General features: G+C 42.2%; 2 protein-coding genes across 2 annotated transcripts; one reads left to right on the forward strand and one right to left on the reverse strand.

Annotated features, from left to right (window-relative positions):
- On the reverse strand, positions 1–1,934 carry LOC143853254 (uncharacterized). Its single transcript, XM_077362981.1, has one exon. It carries the CDS (start codon positions 1,932–1,934, stop codon positions 216–218), a length of 1,719 nt encoding a protein of 572 aa, XP_077219096.1. The 3' UTR covers positions 1–215.
- Positions 1,935–9,001: 7,067 nt separating this feature from the next.
- LOC143852693 (DNA-binding enhancer protein-like protein) lies at positions 9,002–22,039 on the forward strand. The gene is made up of 4 exons (XM_077362242.1): positions 9,002–9,213; positions 9,679–9,734; positions 21,599–21,665; positions 21,746–22,039. The coding sequence occupies exons 1-4, from the start codon at positions 9,085–9,087 to the stop codon at positions 21,827–21,829; spliced, it is 336 nt and encodes a 111-aa protein (XP_077218357.1). The 5' UTR covers positions 9,002–9,084; the 3' UTR covers positions 21,830–22,039.
- The last annotated feature ends 248 nt before the right edge of the window (positions 22,040–22,287 follow it).

Genomic DNA, 22,287 nt, shown 5'->3' on the forward strand with positions numbered 1-22,287 from the left:
TTAAAACTACTATCCATCCACAATTTCAGTGGTCTTTTACCCATATAAACTAAAAAGAAAATGATATTTTCTTCTTTTTGCATGGACATAATAGGGAAGTACTTTAGATCTATTTATTTCATTATTATCAAGATACTAACTCTTAGGGATTACAACAACTGTCCATGCAAGTGCATGCATGGTAATAGACGTAAATAATGTCTCATATAATTGAACTAAAAGCCTCCACCGCCTCCACCACCTCCAATTCCTCCACCGCCGCCTTTACCTCCTCCAAATCCACCACCAACGCCTCCCCCACCGCCAATTCCTCCACCAGCACCACCACCGAATCCCCCTCCAACACCCCCACCAGACCCGCCTCCGATTCCACCACCAGCACCTCCACCGCCACCAATTCCTCCTCCAGCACCACCACCAGACCCGCCTCCGATACCCCCACCTCCGCCTTTACCACCTCCAAATCCACCACCAACACCTCCACCTGCCCCGCCACCAATTCCTCCTCCAGCACCACCACCAGACCCACCTCCGATCCCACCACCACCGCCTTTCCCCCCTCCAATTCCACCACCAGCGCCTCCACCGCCACCTGCCCCACCACCAATTCCTCCTCCAGCACCACCACCAGACCCACCTCCAATTCCACCGCCGCCGCCTTTACCACCACCTGCCCCGCCACCAATTCCTCCTCCGGCACCACCACCAGACCCACCTCCTATTCCTCCGCCGCCGCCTTTACCACCTCCAATTCCACCACCTGCCCCGCCACCAATTCCTCCTCCAGCACCACCACCAGACCCGCCTCCTATTCCACCACCGCCACCTTTACCACCTCCAATTCCACCACCAGTGCCTCCACCACCACCTGCCCCGCCACCAATTCCTCCTCCGGCACCACCGCCAGACCCACCTCCTATTCCACCGCCGCCGCCTTTACCACCTCCAATTCCACCACCTGGCCCGCCACCAATTCCTCCTCCAGCACCACCACCAGACCCGCCTCCTATTCCACCACCGCCACCTTTACCACCTCCAATTCCACCACCAGCGCCTCCACCACCACCTGCCCCGCCACCAATTCCTCCTCCAGCACCACCGCCAGACCCACCACCTATTCCGCCGCCGCCGCCTTTACCACCTCCAATTCCACCTCCTGCCCCGCCACCAATTCCTCCTCCAGCACCACCACCAGACCCGCCTCCTATTCCGCCGCCGCCACCTTTACCACCTCCAATTCCACCACCAGCGCCTCCACCACCACCTGCCCCGCCACCAATTCCTCCTCCAGCACCACCGCCAGACCCACCACCTATTCCGCCGCCGCCGCCTTTACCACCTCCAATTCCACCTCCTGCCCCGCCACCAATTCCTCCTCCAGCACCACCACCAGACCCGCCTCCTATTCCGCCGCCGCCACCTTTACCACCTCCAATTCCACCACCAGCGCCTCCACCACCACCTGCCCCGCCACCAATTCCTCCTCCAGCACCACCACCGGACCCACCTCCTATTCCTCCACCACCGCCTTTACCACCTCCAAATCCACCACCAACTCCTCCACCACCACCTTTACCACCTCCAAATCCACCGCCAACACCACCACCAGAACCGCCACCTGCTCCAACGCCACCACCACCACCACCACCGGAACCCTCTCCTATCCCACCACCTTTACCAAATCCCCCACCAGCACCTCCTCCAACTCCTCCGCCACCACCAATGCCCCCACCACCGCCTACTCCGCCGCCTTTACCAAACCCTCCTCCAATTCCACCACCAGAGCCACCACCAGCTCCAAATCCTCCGCCACCTCCGATGCGATCAACGAGGCTCTCTTTCTCAATTTGTCTCCCTCCTGCAATTCCCACCACCATCACCACCAACAACAACACTACACCCAAAACACCATCATTTTTTGAAAACCTCCCCATCTTTTCACAAAGGAATGATAGAAAACAAAGACGAAATAATTGTTGATTTTTGAGGAACCGAGGATGAGTTATTTATAGTTTAGGATCTAGTGGTTAAAGAAATCAATGCTTGTAGTTGAGAACTTGAGATGTCTCTCTCTCTCTCTGTCACCCATGGCGAGAAGCTGCAAAAGTCTTCTTTGAGGCCGGACTCTGTTGGCCGGTGCACACATTATTATACTGACGCAACTTCCAACCAACCTAATGCACCCCACCGTCACAATTCCATGCACATACGTACCGACATGCAAACATGCATGCATGCATGTATATTACAAGGGGAAGTAATATTTCCACCCCCTTTTCCATCATTTCTACCTTTTTAATTTTTCTTTCGCTAAAGAATGACTGCATTTTCAGCCTATTATAATTGTCTTTTCTTGAAAATGAAGTCATTTTCAAGAAAAAGACAAGCAAAAACTACTAAAAAGGGTGGAAATTAATAATGGCAAACGGGTGTAAATATCACTTCCCATTTTGCATAATCTGAAGTGGGAAATAATTTCAGCACAAACATGTTTTGATACAAGACGCTCATGTTTCTTGTCTTTTAGGATTTATTGTTAGTTAAGTGCTTTTGGGGACAGTAAAAACACTTTTACAGCTCTCGAGGGAAATGATTTCTGCGCTCAAGTGTTTTGATAAACATGCGCTCCACTTGTCTGTCGTGTAGTATTGAAAGGGATGTCAGAGGATATTAGGGTTCTTAAAAGGCTCTTAAAACCCTTTAAATGCTACACGACAAACAAGTATGCATGTTTATCAAAATATTGGAGCGCTGAAATCATTTCCCCTCTTTAAATATACAAAACAAGAAACATGAGTGTCTTGTATCAAAACATGTTTGTGTTGAAATCATTTCACATGACTACAACATGCAAAATTCAAGGGCGTCCTTGCAAAAATGGGATGAAACTGTGAAAGGGCGTCGGCACGGAAAAATGTAGAAGTCAGAGAACATTAAATGGACTTTTGTAACGTGCCCTTTCACCCAATGTTTTTGAAGGGTGCCCCGGAGTTTAGCATTGTCCTCCACGCACACAAAAAAAGTATGCAAGGAGGAGAAAGTGTTGGTGAGTGCTTTAATGCTGTAATTAATCATACGATGTGATGCTTTGTTCGTATGCGGATACAATTAGCCTAGTAGTCAACTCTAATGTTCCTTTTCTAAGCAATTGGTCTGGTCTAAATCATGACATGTCATTGTACATTTTTCCTTTGGGCACGGTTTATGTGGACGTAAAATGTGATGTAAAACAATTTTGGAAAAATTGCCAATGGGGAACACCAAAATACGGTAATTGCCGACGGCGGACACAATTTTGAAAAATTGTTATAGAGGGACGAAATGGGGTTATCAAATCTCTAAAAGGGGGTTATGAAGCCTCCAAATGGGTTTATCAAACTCTCAAAAGGGCGTTATCAGCCCTCTTTAACAATTTTTCAAAAGTGTGCCCCCTTTGGCAATTCTCGTATTTTGGTGTCCTCCATTGGCAATTTTCCAACAATTTTTACACCCATTTTAAAGTGGAAAAATAGGCTTTAAATTTGTTTTATGCCACCCCCCCCCCCCCATATATCATAAAACGACCCCTTCTAACGTTAGGGTGTGTGAATAAAGTTGCCATCTGCCATTGAACACCATACGAGTGTACAACTCACACGCCCTAACGTTTCCGTTAAAAGGGTCGGTCTAAGATATATGGGGGCCGATTTATCACTCCCCCCCATTTTAATGATATGAAGAAACGACGGAGACTGGTAACTTCTGATGTGCAATAATACAAGTGGGTCTATATGTATGGGATCCCGTGGATGACCATGCCCTCACATATTACTTGCACTTGATGATCCTAATGGCCCAATTTTTTGACATTTCACTCCATAAAAAGACATTCACGTACGGCAAAAAACTCTCCACAAACAAAGAGATAGATCATCTAATGAGTAATGGAGGAGATTTTTCGGGGATGATATGTAACAAGGCCAAAAGATGAAACTTTTGTATGATTAAACATTCGTTGTTTCTTTGTGTACTTCTACTAAGTAGAATTTTTTTCATTTATCTAAAAAGTAACAAACTATTTTAATAGATATCAAATATTATTGAGGTACTTGTGATATTCACCAACGAATGGAAGATTCAGGTGATAAGGGATGGTATCTTACTCCTGAATTTCGTTTCATTTTGTTCGAAACGGATGAAATTTTCATTTCAGATCGAAATCCTGAATGGAAACAACGTATTTATCGTTTCATTCCGGATTTCGTTCTATTTTGAACAAAACAAAGTGAAATGCCATGTTTCGGACAAAAAGTCTCATTTTAGTTTTTTTTTTTTCCTTCTCTTCTTCTTTACTATTTTTAATACTCATTTACTTAAGATTTACATGAAAAATAAGGGAATATCCCCCATTTGGATTTATTAAAAGTAATTTCAAGACCTGATTCTAAATGGATAAAGAGTCAACTTTCCTTTAAGTAAACACAGGCATCTCAACTCATAGTGATTTACCTTCCACAACCTGTTATGATTGATTGAGTTGCGGAGGATGACCCTTTTTTCCAAACTTTAACAATTTCTGATCTTTTTGGATTTGTTTTAATATTTTTAACTATTGGAAAAATTCCCATCATTGTAGCACATCGAAACGGATGGCCAAAATGCCGAAGCATTCCATTCCAGTGGCCAAAATAAAACGGTGACCAAAATGAAATTCACAACTAAAGATGGTATCATATCCATTGGAAATCAGTATGGTTCAGATCATGGGCATTGGGACTCTGTTGATAATTTTAAACTCAAAGGTCTCACGGTTTGGAGGGACATCTTGAAGTTGAAGTCGTTATTTACTCCTGGCGTCCGATTCAGAGTATATAGGGGGGATCGGATCCGATTCTGGCAGGATCCTTGGTGTTCGGACGATCCTCTTCAAGTCATGTTTCCTGACTTATTCATCGTTTCATCTCAGAAAGAGGCCTGGGTATCGGAATGTTTTGCAAGGGAACATGGGAAGGTGGCTTGGTCTCCTAAGTTTCGCAGAGACTTCTTTGTTAGGGAGTTAAACTCTTACAGCGCCCTCCTCTCCTTATTGGATTCTTGCTTCATCAAGTCTTCGGGCGTAGATCGTCGGATTTGGATTTGGAATCCTTCGGAGATATTTTCAGTCAAATCTTTTTATAACCATCTGATCCCTTCTTTAGTGGAGCATGTGTCCTCCTCGGTTTGGAGACAATCTTGCCCTCCGAGAGTTGCTTTCTTTGGGTGGTCGGTTAGCTGGGGCCGCATTCAAACTATGGATTTTTTGAGGAAACGAGGAATGTGGTTGGTAGATCAATGTCCTCTATGTTTATCCGCTGGGGAATCCATTGACCACCTTTTCATACACTGTAAGGTTGCTCGCCATATTTGGGGTCTTATTTTTTCTCGTTTTGGAATCAGTTGGGTCCCCTCCAACTCTATGGCTGAATTCATTCAGAGTTGGGCCTGGACTCCTTGAAAAAGGAAAGGCAGAACGCTGTGGAAGATGTGTCTCCTAGCCTCATGGTGGTTCTTGTGGAAAGAGAGGAATGCTCGTATCTTTGAAGGGAAGGCTAGATCTCCCTATTGGATTTATATTCAGTTGATAGCTGCGGTCATATCCTGGGCTCGAAGCCTTCATCGGTTTTGTTTTGTTTCAGCTTTCGACCTCTGGGAAGGATGGTCAATCATATGCTTGGAATCGGCTACCAAAGTGAAAATCCTCCCCTCCTGGATTCCTCCTCCTCCGGGGTCCCTGAAACTTAACTTTGGCGGATCGTCTATCGGCAATCCAGGAATGGCAGGAGTAGGGGGGTTATGTAGAAACCACAAAGGGGAAGTCCTCTGGGCCTATCGGAGTGGCAGACTCAAACGAGGCAGAGGTCCGAGCCGTTCATAGCGGGCTTCTCTCGATGCCTCGTCTAGAGTGCGACAAAATTATCGTCGAAGGGGATTCCTTAAATGTTATTCGCTGGCTTTCGGGTAACGCTTCTCCCCCTTGGCGATTTTTGCCTCTCTTAGAGGAAATAGAGGACAGAGCTAAGGGCTCCTCAATAGTTTTTCGCCATGTCAGGAGATCAGCCAATGCGGAAGCAGACACCCTTGCCAAGAAAGAAGTCTTTCGGGCCGCGTTTGAGTGCTTTGACTATCTACCTCCTTGAATTATTGTACTGCTATCTTTGTATTATCTTTGTTCCTTCAGGACCACCTCGGTTCTGTTTTTACATATATATATATATATATATATATATATATATATATATATTCTGTTGCCCTTTTCAAAAAAAAAAAAAAAAATATATATATATATATATATATATATATATATATATATATATTCTGTTGCCCTTTTCAAAAAAAAATATCCATTGGAAATCACATCTACCTATTCTTGGATTAAGTTCATTGTTGGATAGTTTTATATTTAGACATGATCTAATCTTAAAAACTGTACATTAAGATAGAATCCAGTTAACGAGAAAGTTAATGGGCTGATGTCGGGCAACACAATTAGTCGCGGCGGAGGTGAAACAACCTCTTGGTATATTGTGTAGATCTGTAACTGTCTCTATAATCGATAATAGAAATCTTCTCACGAGATTCAATGCGGGAGCATTTCCAAATTCTGCTTGTTCTTTATGCTATGAGCAGCTGACCTTTGTACGATTCTTGTTTCTTCCATTTTGATTATGACAAATTCTTAGTGTAATTTGTCCTCTTAAGCCATTTTTTTGGATACTTTTATTTGAATTATTGATAATTTATTTTTAGGGAAGTGATAAATCCACCCCTTTTTATAACTTGGGACACCCAGCAGAAGTGTATCAATGACCGCAGAGGGGCTGATGTACTTTACTTCAGAAGGATTCAATGGGCCTGATTGCCACGTACACTGCTACTGGGTGTCCCTGAGTAATAAAAAGGGGTGGATTTATCACTTCCCTTATTTTTATAGCTTGGAATATCTGACGGGTAGTTTATCTTAATGTCATATTACACTGTAGGGATACCATGCTAATGATTGGAATCATTGACAGGAGATATGAAATCTCAATTTTTTTAAAAAAAAACCCAAAACAGTATTCAATAAGATGATCATTTGGCTTCTCATTCGATTATGGTGGGTACTTAATAACCCAATGCTTATTAGAAGAAGCCAGCCTTCTAACAAACTAGTGCCACACTTAACAAAGGGAAGAGCTTCTATTAATTAAAGAATGCTTACAAATTTCTAAGGTGATCCACATATGAGGGAGTATTCTCCCACTTCTACAGGCCTCACAGGGATTTCTACTCCTCACACAACTTTTTCTAGAGAATTTTAAGAAAATTATAAATACTTTCGGAGGAATGACAGATGCAACGGCCGGAGAAGGGTCATTGAATATATCCCACGTCATTAAGTGAAAACTGAATTCAGTTTCTCAACCAACTGTTAAAATAACATGGATCTATTCAAAGGAAAGGCCCTTCTGCCCTTGCATCTATCATTCATCATATTTTCTTTCTTACAAAATATCTAATACTTTCCTAAAATATTTAGATACCTCATAATATGTCCTCGTAGTCTCTTTTATTCTTCTACGCATGATTTTAGAGAGTTCTAATGAACCTGATTGGGGTACGTCTGAGTTCCTCACCAGACACCAGATAACAACACGTAGCAAATGGCCTGCGAGTACCGGGGCTGACCACTTGCCCTCGGAAGGGCTCTGTCTAGCGGATTCCAAACAACGAGTGACCAAGTGACCCACTCCACCTGACTATATCTTTTACTACGACCTGCCGAAGATCCTATCAGTTACCAGCCCCTGTGCTGTCACCATCAAATTAAGACACTGCCAACACGATAGTACCCTATCACATCATATCATAATGACCTGCTGCACTTTCCTTAATCTCGAAATCCTCACCAACGATAGTGACAATGCCAGTAGACCGTTACATCACGTCAGAGCACGGAACCTCCCCCTACAAATAGGGCTGGCAACAGTGCCAGTAGAGAACATAGGCAAATTTTTCTTTAAGTTGACAGAATACTATCAATCTATCCATAGCAGTGTTTAAACACTGATCCATAGCATGTCGGTCCTGTCCTACCATATATGAAAAATGATTCAAATGCAAAATTTGACCTAAAATCACAACCATCCAACTTAAGCGGCCTTCAAATGGACGAATGAAAACAACACTGATAACCGGCCCATGTAAAAAAAAGGAGGCTAGGACCCTCCCATGTAGACCCGGCAAACGGGTAACTCGGGCGGGTACGGGTACGGGTAAGAAATACCGGCGCGGGTACAGGTAGTCTTTCATGAACCTGGAACCCACCCGGGCGGGTACGGGTATACCCGCGGGTAATCCGGCAAATTTAAAGAAGAAATTATATATATATATATATATATATATATATATATATATATATTTACGAAAAGAAATTATATGATGAATGGATGTATGAACACATAAATGTGGTACGATGGATGTACAAGCCTTGATATTTAATCCAACAACAGCTTCTTAACAAGTTAGCTGCTGTTGGATCAAATATCAAGGATTGGATGATGAGTACATGTTTATACACCCATTCATCATACAATTTTTCATCTACTTTAACAAATGTTTGTTTTGGTACAACCAAAGATACTAGTTACATGGTCTGATTGCTTTAACTTGTTTTGTTGGCCCACCCACATAGTCTATTTTTTAGTGTTTAGTGTTTAGGCCTTAAGAATAAAAAGTTAAAAATCGAATGGCGGGTAACCCGTGGGCACCAATGCCCGACCCAAACCCACCCACAGGTCACGGTACAGGGTTTTTTTTTCGGGGGGGGGGGGGGGGGGCGGGGGGCCCGCGGGTACGGTCCCATTTTGCCGGTCTACTCCATGAGTGTATTTCTGTTCATGGACCCTTGCACAGAGCCCCAGAAATATGGACGGTCCAGATCATCTAACAGTCCAGCCACATTTTACAGGCACATGATTACATGAATGATGAAACAGGAATCCATATTAGGTTACGCGAGTGCCCTAGACACACCCCTTTACAAGAGAAGAGAAAAAGAGGGATTCTTTCTCAAGGAGCAAAGCAATGGAGGTTGCAGAGGAAGGGATTGAGAGAGTAGTGGATTCAAAGGACTTACAACAACAGAGCAAAGCCCTCGATAAGCTCACAGACCATGTTGAAGATCGCCAACTCGACTCCACCAGAGTCCAAGAGGTGTTTTTTCCTAAATCCCTTTTGCTTCCCAATCTTTCATTCAATCAAGAAAATGAAAATAAAAGAAAACCCATCTCGGATTATTCATTTCCTTTTTACCCTTTTAATCTTTTGTTGGTTGCAAGTTGTTTCATTCATCTGCTCCCTTTTCTTGTTTCTCAGTTAAAAATGAGATGTTCTTGTTTTCTTTTTCTTTTTCATATGCTTGTTGGGTTGTATTGTGTGAATGTTTGTGTGGCTTGCGAATCATGGGTTTTTGAGAATAGGTTGATTCCTTATGTGTAGAGAATTGCGAAGTTTATAAATGTTTTGTTTTTACTGTAGATCTTCTCAGTTTTTTGTTTGGAAGATGATGTGGACTGAAATTTCATTATTTTCAATACCCAGAATTGCTATGCCTGTTTTAAAAATCTTTATTTTAATAGGATTTGTATTATCTTCTGATGCTGATTCTGTGATGTACAGGCTATGGCATCGATCGCTGCATCTTCAGAAGCCGATTGGAATGCAATGAGAATGAGGTGACACTTAAATAGGAAACAACAACTGGTTTCATATTTATAGATAATATACCTTTTTTAATGGTCTTTATGTATTGTTTGATATGAACTTTTTTAGGTGCTTTATTTCCTTATGATTAGTACATATCAATATGGTTCGTTCTATCCAAATTTTATCCTAGTTAGGCCCTGTTCGTTTAAGATTACAACAACCGATTGTGAGTGCCAAACCCATTATTGGACTCAAAATTGCGTTTAAATTTGAGTCCAAATTTTGAGTCCAATAATCGGCTTGGCACTCACAATCGGTTGGCATAATCTTTAACAAACAGGACCTTAATAGAAAGTGTACTTAAATTATCGTGGTTTTTAGAACTTAATTTTTCTAAATTGCTACATGTGAAAGACAAAGGAGAGATCCAGCACAATGCTGATTTGCAGAGAATACCACTAATCTATATAAAGGAAGTAGCTCTTCACCCTGAGGTTACTTCATACCATTTTTCTGAAAATTGATTGTCTCGTGTGCTTGGTTTTGTTAGATGGCTCATGTTATGACATCTTAAGACTCTAGTCCGTGTCATACTTGAGCCTTTTCAACTACATGCTTCTGTCACATTTCATACCAACACAATTAGATGGCTGGATACACTTGGTTTCTTTATAAGGAAAAGACTCTGAAATATCTATGTATAGAAGAACAACCCAAAGGAGAGCTCACTTCTAAATTTGTAGTAGTGATATAACAATTCAAAAATATTAAAAAGGAGGAACATGAAGATAGTCGCAATTTAAGTGTAGGGAAGGACTCTCATTTTTCGGAGATTATCTGAAAAAGTTATGTTAAAAGAGCCAGTCCTGAAATGCGTGCTTAGTCATGTTAGCTAACTCAAGCTCTAGATCATTGGACTCTAAAATGTGCTAGAGTTAGCATCCTCAAATACCATGTTTCACTCGTTCAGAATGTTAGCTCTCTGTGCTCTTTACATCCGCTTTCCTTATTTATATCCATAAAATTTATAACCATTCTTCTCAAGCTAGCTTTAAAGCCAGTATCCCTCAAGATCTTGTTATGGAGATGGTTTGGCAAATCCTAGCAGTAATGATGTTAAGGTTTCAAAACTCTGAACACACTTCAATTTGATGATGGATTTTTTTTTTTGAAAGTTGACAAATTTCATTAATAATCAAGGTGGGGACAAGACAAGAAGTCCCACGCCAAGTACAATGCAAAAATTAAAGTAGTTACAGAGTCTGCGACATTTGTTGAATTTAAGGAACAATTGACCAACATGGTCGCCCTAAATACAGGATCCTTTGCTAGGATGTCCGCTGCATCATTAGCCAATCGTCTTCTATGCTCAATTCTAGGTTCCAATATTCCTATAAGGTCTAAGATCTCAGCAATATGTCCTTGAATCCGCCAAGGGCCCCTTGAAGCATCCGAAGCCCAACAGCTTGCATTAGCTGAGTCCCCTTCCACAATTAATTGCCTCAGATCATGTTCAAAAGCCCATCGCAGTCCGAAAAGAAGGGCTCTTACTTTTGCCTCATTTGAATTTCAATTTGATGAGAACTTAAGTCTCCTTGACTTGAAAGTTGGTTGGTTTCCAGACTCAGTTTTCAAAGTTTAAAAATTAAAGTTGTATTGACTATTTAAGTATTCAAATTCAAATACTCAAGCAGATTTTTCTTTGATGAAGCCCATCTAATGCCAACGCATGCGCGATTCTAGTTTAGTTCTATGTTATCTGTTTTCTTAGTTAGCTTCTGAATGATATTATAGAAACACAATAACTATATCTATTAGCTTTTTGGTCAAATCTTGTCACCCTTATTTGGTGTATTTGCCCGGTCTATGATCCCTCTTATCTATTGTATGGGGTCCACCAGTTCCACCCTAGGTAGAAGGTTTTTGTTGAAAACCAATATCCTGTCGACTGAAGACTTATGAGATGCTAAAAGAGGAGTTTAGATTTGCAGGTATATTCATATTGCATAAGGAGGTATAGGAGTCCGTGGGTCATCTATTCGTCCATTGTGGGATGGCAACAAAGATTTGGTTGGTGACATATAAGTATTTTAACATTCTTTGGATGCTTCTGGGTACTACAATTGACCTATTCCCTAGTTGCTTGAAATGGTCGTTTGGGGAGTGGAAGAATACTTTGGTGGACAACTCTGCATGTAGTTTTATGTAATCTTTGCAATGAGTGGAGTGGAATAATTTTTGAAGATGGAAAATATGCCTCATGTAAATTGATGTTAGGGGTTGACTCTCGATTGTATATTTGAAGTAAGAGTTTTGGGGCTTATGGTGGGGGATTTAGTTTGTGATTGGAAGTCATAGTTATCAGTCGGTCACACTTGAAGCAGACGGTAGCTTGTTGGGTGCCTTTATATTTTTTTAAAACAGGTGGTAGCTCGTTGGATGCCTCTATATATTGATTTGATGGAAGCTCTACGCGTAGCTAAGGGCCGATGGGCATTTGTGAAGCTTGTAGGAATGCTATTGGGGAAGTAGCCAAAGAATATTCAACTATATTAGCATCAAAGATTACATTGAAGCATTCTAAGCGGTCTTTAAATTTAAAGAAGGAATTGGTGATCCAGTTGTGGGTGGAAGGCTATCAGGTTCATGTGATTGCGTGAATGTCATATCTAGCTTGGGATTTTGGAGGCTTACAAACACAATTTTAGAAGTGGTGGATCTTTCTGGGGAGGCAGTACTCTCTCTTATGCACATACCAAGGATCACAAAAGAAAAGGAGGATAATCTCGTAAGGAGTCGATAAGACTGCCTTGTGGGTCAAGAAATATCCATTTAAAATTATTTCGTTGAGATCTTAAGACGGAAGCAGCAATCTTATCCCTCAGTTTTATGCATTCAGCATGTTGTATTAATATAATCATTGTCACCTTGAAAAAACATATATAATTTCAACAATCATTACTAGCCAAAAATATGGCCAATGTGCTTTAGAACAATTGCTTTGGTCATCAATGTTCAAATTATTATCACAAATTGTTGTCTAAGTGCGTTCATGAGGTGATTGAACGGATAATTTCTTTGCCTTAGGGTAATACTGTGAAGTGTGGACAGATCGTTGATGTGGAATTTGTGGTACATTCCATTATTGATTCTAGACACAAAAATGGGATGCCAAGTATAGTTTGCAAGTGGATATGGAAAGGCTTATGATTGTGAATTGGGCATGTCAAATTGATGCATAGGCGAATGGTTTTCGGAACTCTATGAAGAATGTGTCTCTCTACATATAATTCGTCAAAACAATGTATAATATAGTGAATAACTTGCTGGTGAAACAGAAACAGAATAATATTATGGGTTCTTGGACTTAAATTCAATAGAAAACAAAACAAAATGCTCACCTCATTAAATGACAAGAGAGAATAGTATATGGTGAGAAAGCAACAGATAAAATGCAAGACTACTTACATAATTTTCAATGTTCGTAATGGTTATGAATCAGTCCAGTGACCCCTATCTAGACCATAGACTTGCCCTTTTATGACTCCAAAACCTTCCCAAAGTAAAGTCTCCTAATCCCAGGCACTTCCCAACTTTAAAACATTTGCAGAAAAGTCCTAGACAAGCTAGAATTCTTTCAGAAAAATTCTTTCCAAAGAAAACTAATCCAAATCTCAACAGAAAATATTTCTTTTTTTAACGGTATCAGAAAATATATCTTTCTATCTTAATTGTTTCTAGTTATAAACCATCTTTAATTCAACCTTCTTACTTCAACTTTAACCTCCCCAAGTCAAGGTTGAAGCTATAGACGTTTCAAACAAGCCCAATCTTCTCTCAAAACATGAACTTTCTGCAAAGGCCATCTTTCTTCAATTTTTAGTTTAATGGACCTGTGGACTTGTGTTGCATCTATTACCTATATATTTCAAGAGAACTCTAGGCTGCATGCAAGGAGACACTCCATATTTACTCACGCTTTGGAGACCATGTGATGAGACAACTTACTGTCCTCCTTAATCTCACTTCCAAGATCATAAAAATGTGACTCAACAAATGACACATGACATGAGATTAGAACCTTTCTTGTACTTAGGGAATAGTACATGCACCCCTTATTGTGATCACCATAATTTTTGTTTTTTATGAGTATATAACTAACATCTTTAGAGAAACTTTTCGTTGAGTGGATGACAATAATAGACAATCCTAGGAGCAGAGGTGGGTGTAGTTATGATCCAGAGTGAGATTGTCTATGAAAGTTGTGTAAGACAATTCTAGAAGGATTGCCTTTGGAAGTGAATTAAAGACTGATTATTGTTTTCACAAGTGAACTAAATGGAATCCAGGGTGAGAATGTTGAGAAAACACAGCTCGAGAATTTCAAAGAAGTGGCAACATCTAAATTGACATCTGCCCAGGAATTCAATATTCTGGGCGATTTATACTCTGGAAGTTTAAGTTTTATAATCACTTATATTGGGGCATTTCGGCCTCCTGCATGGCTGAAATTTATTGTCAGTTACGATGTCATTTGGGGCTGGTGTCTACTGTGTGTTGCTGTCGGAACAGCTGTGAGCTTCAAATTGTGGTTGCTGCTCTGTTTTTAAGGCCTGGTTTTTGCTGTCTGATTTCAAGTGGAAATGGGAGGTTCTCAAGTTGCTGCTTTTGCATGTTAGTCCTTCACACTCAGGATTTGGATTAAGGAAGATTTGGCATATGTGTCTGACCTTCATTGGCTGTTGGAATGTGTTTTTAAAAAAAGAAAAGAAAAAGATAACAGTTTATTTAATTCCTGGAAGGAAATTACACGAAGAAGGGACAAGATGTCCCTGTGTAATACAGTGAATTACAAGAGATTCGCTCCCGGAGCATTAAATACAACATTCGGAATCGATAATCCCACTCCCTCCTTCGCTAAACAATCGGCCAGAGTGTTAGCCGTACGCCTTTGATTCGTTATCAACGGACGTATGATACCCATGAGATCTCGTATCTCATCAATCACGTTTGCAAGCCGCCAAGGTCCAGGACCTTGATTCCTCGCCCATGCAATGACGTTGGTTGAATCACCTTCCACGATTAAGGGCCCCAAATTATGATTCCTAAACCAACGAAGGCCGAATAATAATGCTCTAGCTTCTGCCTCGTTCGCATCACATACACCCGCCTGTCCAGAAAATGTCATAATGGTGGTTCCAATAAAGTCGCGAATTGCTCCCCCAAACCCCGCAGGTCCTGGATTTCCCATCGAGCATCCATCAAAATTGAGTTTAAGAGTGCCCTCCGGCGGTGGTAACCAAATCGGCTTGATGGCCTTTACACCCTGCTTTTCCGTGATGACTGTGAATCCATTCCGCAATATATGTGATATTGAATATGGTACGCCCTCTTTACTGCTTGCCCATGTGAGGATTGCGATAATAATGGAGAGGCATAAAAATCTAGGAGCCTTGCTCCAATCATTGAAAATTCTGTTGTTACGTTCTATCCATAAAAACCATGTTATTGCGAACTGAATAGCGTTCCACATCTTCTGCCCCAAGCAGCCATGAAAAGCTCTCGTCCAGTTCATGTGCGAATTTGAAATGTTATTTGGGAGTACTCAACACATTCCGAAGAATCTGAGAATCCCCATCCATACCTCGTAGGAGTAAGGGCATAACAACAACAGATGGTCAATTGATTCATTGCTATTACAACATAGAGCACATCTGCTTGGCAACCGAACACTCCTCCTTTGAAGCCTTTCACAAGTATTAATACATCTGTATGCAACCAACCAAGCAAAAGCCGCTATCTTCGGGGGTATATAGGGTAGCCATAAGCGTTTCCATTTGCTGTCCCGTCCATCTCCCATTGTTAATTTCAGGAAAAAACTTTTTACAGTAAAACCCCCTTCAGAATCAGGTGTCCATATCCACTTGTCCGATAAAGTAGGGGACAGATAGGTGTTAGTTAAAAGATTGAGGAGAGATGTGAAAGATTCGATCTCCTCATCCTTTAAATTCCGCCGAAACCTAATATCCCAAAAAGAAACTCCTCCATCTTCACCACGGATAACATAATCCGAAATTGTTGCTTCCCTTTTTAGAACCACTCTGAATATATCCGGAAAAGCTACAGATAGAGGAGAGTTTCCTATCCATAGATCAATCCAAAATCGGGTTTCGTTGCCCTTGCCCGGTCTAAATCTGATAAATGGTTTGTAAAGCTCCCGTGTAGAGTGAATAGAACGCCACACACCGGAACCAGTCCTGTTTGACGGTGCTCCACATTCCCAATCCCCCCAACCCTGCCCATATTTCCTTGCGATAGTATTATGCCATAAAGCATCATTCTCAACCCCGAACCTCCATAGCCATGTCCCCAATAGAGCTTTGTTGCGCAAACGGATTCTTCCAATACCAAGCCCACCACAATTCTTTGGTTTGCAAACCGTTCGCCAAGATAATAAGTGTTTGAGCTTCTTCGATTCGCCCTCTCTCCCTTCCCATAAAAAATCTCTTTGAATCTTTTCAATGCGGTTAGCCACTTTGGCCGGTATTTTAAATAGAGACATATAATACACCGGCATGTTGGCAAGGGCGGCTTTAATTAGAGTAATTCGACCCCCGAGAGATAAGAACTTCTTTTTCCATGTGGCTAATTTTCTTTCAATTCTTTCAACGACTACATCCCACAGTCCGATTTTAGGAATGCCAAAACCCAGCGGTAACCCAAGATAAGTGATAGGAAATTGACTCACCCCGCAACCAAGGATGCGAGCATGAGTCCCAATGACCTCCTCCTCCAAATTGATGCCCGCTATTGTACTTTTAAAGAAATTAATTTTAAGTCCAGATGCCATTTCGAACCAGCGAAACAACCTCTTTAAATTTGCCGCGTAAGATACCCCATCCTTGATTAAGACTAAGGTGTCATCCGCAAACTGCAGGTGATTTATGGGTGAATCATTCTTGCTAGCCGTCAAGCCCCTGAGAAGACCCTTGCTTTCCGCCAAAGATAACAGTTTGCTGAGAGCTTCCACGACAACAATGAATAGATAGGGTGATAAGGGGTCACCTTGTCGGAGACCTCGAGTACCATTGAAGAACCCATGAGGGAATCCGTTTATAAGTATTGAAAAAGAAGCAGTAGAAACACAAGACCGCATCCATTTTCTCCATTTCTCCCCAAAACCCATATTCTCCAACATGAAATCCAACATTCCCCAGTCAACATGATCATAAGCTTTCTCAAGATCCACCCTTGCAATGATACCACTCTCCCCATTCCTCTTCATAGAGTCAAGAACTTCATTAGCAATAAGCACCCCATCAAGTATTTGCCTTTTGTTAACAAAAGCCCCCTGAAACTTGGATATCACTACATCCATAACCGTGCAAAATCTCATAGCCAAAGTCTTCGCCGAGAGTTTATAGAGACTGTGGACTAAACTAATCGGCCGAAAGTCTTTAAGTTCAATTGCACCCTCGCGCTTAGGAATAAGCGTAATGAAAGTGGTATTTATTCCTTTGTTGAGGATTCCATTTTCGTGAAATTCATTGAAGAAGCGACATACCTCCTCTTTTATCAAATCCCAGTAGCGAATATAAAACGCCATTGGAAAACCATCCGGTCCAGGTGCCTTATCCTTTTTTAGAGCGTGCAATGCAGCCTCAATTTCTTCCACTGAAAATATCCTTTCTAGCCAGCACTGCCTTTCTTCATCGATTCTGTTGAAAGACAGACCCCCCAAACGAGGCCTCCACACATATGCCGAGGTATATAATCTCTTATAGTAATCAAGGATATGGATTTTTATACGATCCTTGTCTTCCACTAGCCCACCATTGATCGTATTAGTCTGCCTCCTTGAATTTGCCAATTTATGAAAAAATTTTGTATTCTTGTCCCGTGCATCAAGCCATAAGGCACGGGATTTCAGCCGCCATTTAATTTCCTCCCTACGAATCAATTCTTCGTATTCCAGCATTAAGTTGACCCTCAACTGACAATTGGCCTCCCCCAGTGGATTCGATTCTTCTTTTCTTTCTAGATCCTCCAGACCAGATAACACTTCTTCCTTGCGAGAATGCTTCAATCGGTGTTCCGCAGTTGCCCAAGCTTTGATCTTGCCCTTGACTTCCTTTAGTTTTTGACATAGAACAAAACCCGCCCAGCCTTCAATCTGAGCCGATAACCACCAATCATTCACCTTTCCGTCAAACTCTGGATTTTCACAGAGAGACATATCCATCCTGAACGGGTAGGGACCACCCGCAATTTCACCGAGCTCCAGCATTAAGGGGTTATGATCGGATATCGGCCGTGGTAATGCTCGTCGATAAATGTTCCGATAGGATTCGTCCCATTCCTTGGATATGAGGATTCGATCAATCCGAGATTGGACTAATCTGTCTTGATTATTCGTCCACGTGAATTTGGCTCCCTCCATGGGTAGATCAATCAGCTCACAGTAATTGATCAGATCTGAAAAACACCGCATACTTTGAGTAATACGCCCCATTCTGTTCTTTTCGTGTGTGTACCTAACCGTGTTGAAATCCCCTCCCACAATCCAGGCCCCTGGCCATTCGTCCCGGATGGACCTTAATTCTGGCCAGAAAGCATGCCGATTCCTAGCCCTTACAGGTCCATACACCGCCGTGAACATCCATTCATTATCATTAGAAAGAGAGGAAACAATCAGGGATATTGAAAACTCCCCGATTGATTGCCGCACCATTCTGAATTGAGATTCTTTCCATATGACAATAATCCCCCTTGCCGATCTAGTTGCATCTTTTACACACCACTGACGGTTGACATTTCCCCAAATCCCATTTATTATGTTCTCCCGCACCCCACTTAATTTTGATTCTATAATTACAAAGATGTCTGGTTGTCGTCTTCTACAAATCTCCTTCGCAGCCCGCTTCTTTCTATCCGACCCCAACCCCCTGATATTCCAGAATAGAATCTTCATTTGGAAGAACGATAATTACGCCCAAAGAATCCTTTGGCTCTAACCTGTTGCAGAGCCCTGATTTCCTTTTCACCTTTGCCAGATTTCATCGGATTTTTTCGCCCCTTACGATCCCTACCTTCCATCTCCATAAACATTCTCTTTGTGCCTTCCACATCCTCCTTATACAAAATGCCCATATCATCACCCATTGAAGTCATTGCGGCAAACTCTTCCTTGCTTTCATTTGTCTCCAGTGAATCAACTTCATTTTGGCTGCGATTTAAATAGGACTCTAATTTGCAGTTCAATTCCATTTCCAGAGTGTCTTCGGATTCTTTTGGTAAGAGCTGATCTATGCCCGCCTCGAAGCTCCGGCCTGTATCCCAACCTCCGGTGCCATTTGCTCCTCATCTCCAATTGTCACACCAGGCACCTTAACACACTCTCCATTAAAGGAAGTCGAGTCATCTTCATTGGGTATGGAGAAATCGGTTGGATCCGCCCCCACATCGTTCTGTTTCGTCAATCGGAGCGTGAGATCGCCATTCATGTTGATCAACCCCGAATTTGGATTCCTAGAATCCACAACAAAATTATCCCTATTCGGATGATTGTTCGTGAAACTCTCCATCACCTTCAGAGAGTTGTCAATCGGACCCAGATGTTCATTCCTTATAGAGCACGTCAAGTCCACAGCTTTGGACCAAAGCAATTTCAACATTCCTTCATAAGCCGCAAGGATCTCAGGGTTGAGGTCATCATTGGAGACACCAGATTGTATCGATTTTTCAGCAGGCGAATGACGAGGTCTGTTCTTAGGGAGGAATACTCTTCGAATTTTATTTTTTCTGTTGAGAGGAAAACCATTCCTTCGATGATAAGGCTCATCATGTCATCGAGTCATATTCCCATTGGCCACCTTTGAGGCCTTATGTAAAGAGCCCACGTAGCCCACACCTGCATCGGTTGATGAACCATCTGGCATCCCATGTGCTGACGTGGCGCCCGATGGCTTATCAACAGCGATAATTGATAAATGGTTCCTGTGGATATCGTGTGATTTGGATGAATTTCCAGTCTTCCATACCCTTTTGCCATTTTTATAGTTTCTTCCCCCAATATCTCGGTCAGTCTCATGAGATGATATGAACTTTGAAGTGGCCTCCATTTGTTTCATGCAAAGGTCCGTTGATTTTAAAGCTGGCACGTACACCTTACTTTGAAAGTTCACCCCAGGGCAAATATCAAACGGCGGATCGTCAGTCTCTTTATTATTCTGCAGGGCCACGCTTTTAGCGGTTGAATTAGAAAATGACACGAGTTTTCATGTGACAGTGCCCATCGATTCCCGCGGAATCGTTAATTTTGAAAATGACGATCCAGATTGTTTCATCTCAGCCAGCCCCATGGGACCTTTTCCTTTTTCATTTAGTGTTGATTTGTCCATTGTCCGATTACAATCCAAAGAATTTTGACCGTTCGATCTTAGGAAATGAAAGTTCTCAGACTCCATTGTCTTCTTCCTGGGCACTTCCGAAAACCTTCCGGTGCTGGCTTTCCTACCAGCTGTCGGCCCATCTTCTCGCGGGACCTCAAAAGGATAGGAACACCGATTTGGATTAGCCGGACTTGTGGTTAGTTTAGTCTCCTCTCCATACTCCCCGGCAACGCCGATTGAATAAAAACGATCGTTCACCTTCAACCTGACCACAAAGCGTAAAAAGCCCCATTCCGACGTGAAGACCATAGCCTTCGCATACTCCAAGCTTTGGGGGCAATCTCCTTCTAAGTCTACCTGTATTACCGTGCCGAAAATGCTTCCAAGGGCTTCCACCGTTGACACACTCCAGGCATGCAACGAGATGCCAAAGAAGCGAATCCATATTGATTTAGCACCCGTCCTGAACCCCGGATGCCAAGGGCTCAAGGAAAGAAGATATTCCCCATGGCCATTTGCACCCCTTTGAAAGATGCGCTCCGCTTGCTCTACTGAGTCGAAAGCAAACATAACTTCATTTTTGCTGAGGATAAAAGGTTCTGCAAGGCCAGGCAGGTCCCAGAACCACATTGCCGATCTCCAGATTTCCCCAATCTCCCACTCCGTTTTCTTAACTTTGCCGATAAGACATAGTCTAAGCAAATTGATTCGTGCTTCAACCCGATCTCCGGATACATCTTACCGTGACAGAAGATTTCTCGTTCTCCTCCACCACAACGACATCATCCGGAATGATTTCTTCTCGGAGAGACTCTTTGAGGTGCCTATTGCGACGCTCCTCAGCCCCTTTTTTTGCCGTAATATTCGTGTGCTTCAACGGATAAATCTTCCCTCCGGCACACCGTCTACATTCATTACGTTTTCGGAAGTTGTGATACGCACATCCGTTACATATCCAATCACCCGGAAGAACAGGGTGGGGCAATCTGTTATCGTTTTGGCCCCCCGCCTGATCCTCCGTTCTCCGTCCATACTCCTTAAACCCAGACATTAGTGAAACATTATATTGGCCAGAGTGCTGCTATTGTTGCTGAGAGCAACAAACCATAAAACTTTCCTTTTTGAATGCATGTTCGGCTCTCATAGGCCCTACCCTCCAATGGCTGTTGGAATGTGTTACGGTCTGCGTCTTATCAGCTAGCCAGTATCATTGCAGGCATCAATGCTTAAGTTATGCTTGAAGTCCATGACCTTTGTAGGGCCTTCGTAGGGCCTTCTTTATGTGTGGAACTTTATTTTGTTATGCATTGTAAGGGTTCTAGGGGCATTAAACTGTACAAAGGATGCATTAGTGGGATGACTCATCTCCAGTAGATGTAATCTGTTTTTGCAGTTTTAATAAATATCTGTTGCCTTTTCAGAAAAAAAAAGAAAGATCTAAAACAAACACGGCCTAGGTCTTATGTAATGCTGAGGCATCGATTGTTTTCATTTCCCTGCAGGGAGAAAGAATTAGCTGCTGTTAAGATCAATGCCGCGGAGATTGACATCATTGCCCTCGAGCTTGAGGTTAGATTCTCTTTCACCATTCCGCTCTTAGCTATACTCTTGAATCCACCAACGCTAGCTGTTTGTTGCTTCTTGAACAGTTGGACAAGAAGGTGGCTGAGAGAACACTGCGTGAACACAAAGGCGATGCTGTGGCTGCCATTCGTTACTTACTCGCCAAATAGCTTACTGAAAGAGCGTTGGAAATGCAACATTTTTCTTGTCCTTGTAAAACACTTTTCTGTGGCTTTGTTTGGTGATTTGTTACAAGTAATTAAGTGTTCAGGCTGCCTTCGCAAATGGTGGACATTTTACCTGATCCGTAGGAAACCATGATAAATATGCTTAGAATTATATGCACGCACTGTCATTGTACAATCAGTTTTTTTTCTCTCTGATTGGTGCAACAAAATGGTTTATTTACTGTAAGGGCGGTCTTGGCCATCATTCTCATTCTCCTGCAGGAAGAGCAGATGACATGAGTGGAAACAAGAGAATGAGAATTGCCCGAATCCATTTTGTCATTCTCATTCTCCCATGCCATTTTGTCAGGGATCTGAAAAATGGGTGGTGATGGGTTTTACATTTCTGCCTTGGCAAAGACTAATGAGGAGCTCTATACTTAGTTTTCATCTATTCTATA

This window comes from Tasmannia lanceolata, unplaced genomic scaffold (genome assembly GCF_043159265.1).
Source record: "Tasmannia lanceolata isolate RefF3 unplaced genomic scaffold, GAP_Taslan_0.1 ptg000019l, whole genome shotgun sequence".
NCBI classification, from domain to species: domain Eukaryota; kingdom Viridiplantae; phylum Streptophyta; class Magnoliopsida; order Canellales; family Winteraceae; genus Tasmannia; species Tasmannia lanceolata.

Bases quoted from the DNA above. Each gene is read 5' to 3' on its own strand.
- LOC143853254 (XM_077362981.1), bottom strand. From the start codon at position 1,934: ATGGGGAGGTTTTCAAAAAATGATGGTGTTTTGGGTGTAGTGTTGTTG.
- LOC143852693 (XM_077362242.1), top strand. From the start codon at position 9,085: ATGGAGGTTGCAGAGGAAGGGATTGAGAGAGTAGTGGATTCAAAGGAC. The intron at 9,214-9,678 runs GTGTTTTTTCCT...TGTGATGTACAG, and splicing joins ACTCCACCAGAGTCCAAGAG to GCTATGGCATCGATCGCTGC. The intron at 21,666-21,745 runs GTTAGATTCTCT...CTTCTTGAACAG, and splicing joins TCATTGCCCTCGAGCTTGAG to TTGGACAAGAAGGTGGCTGA.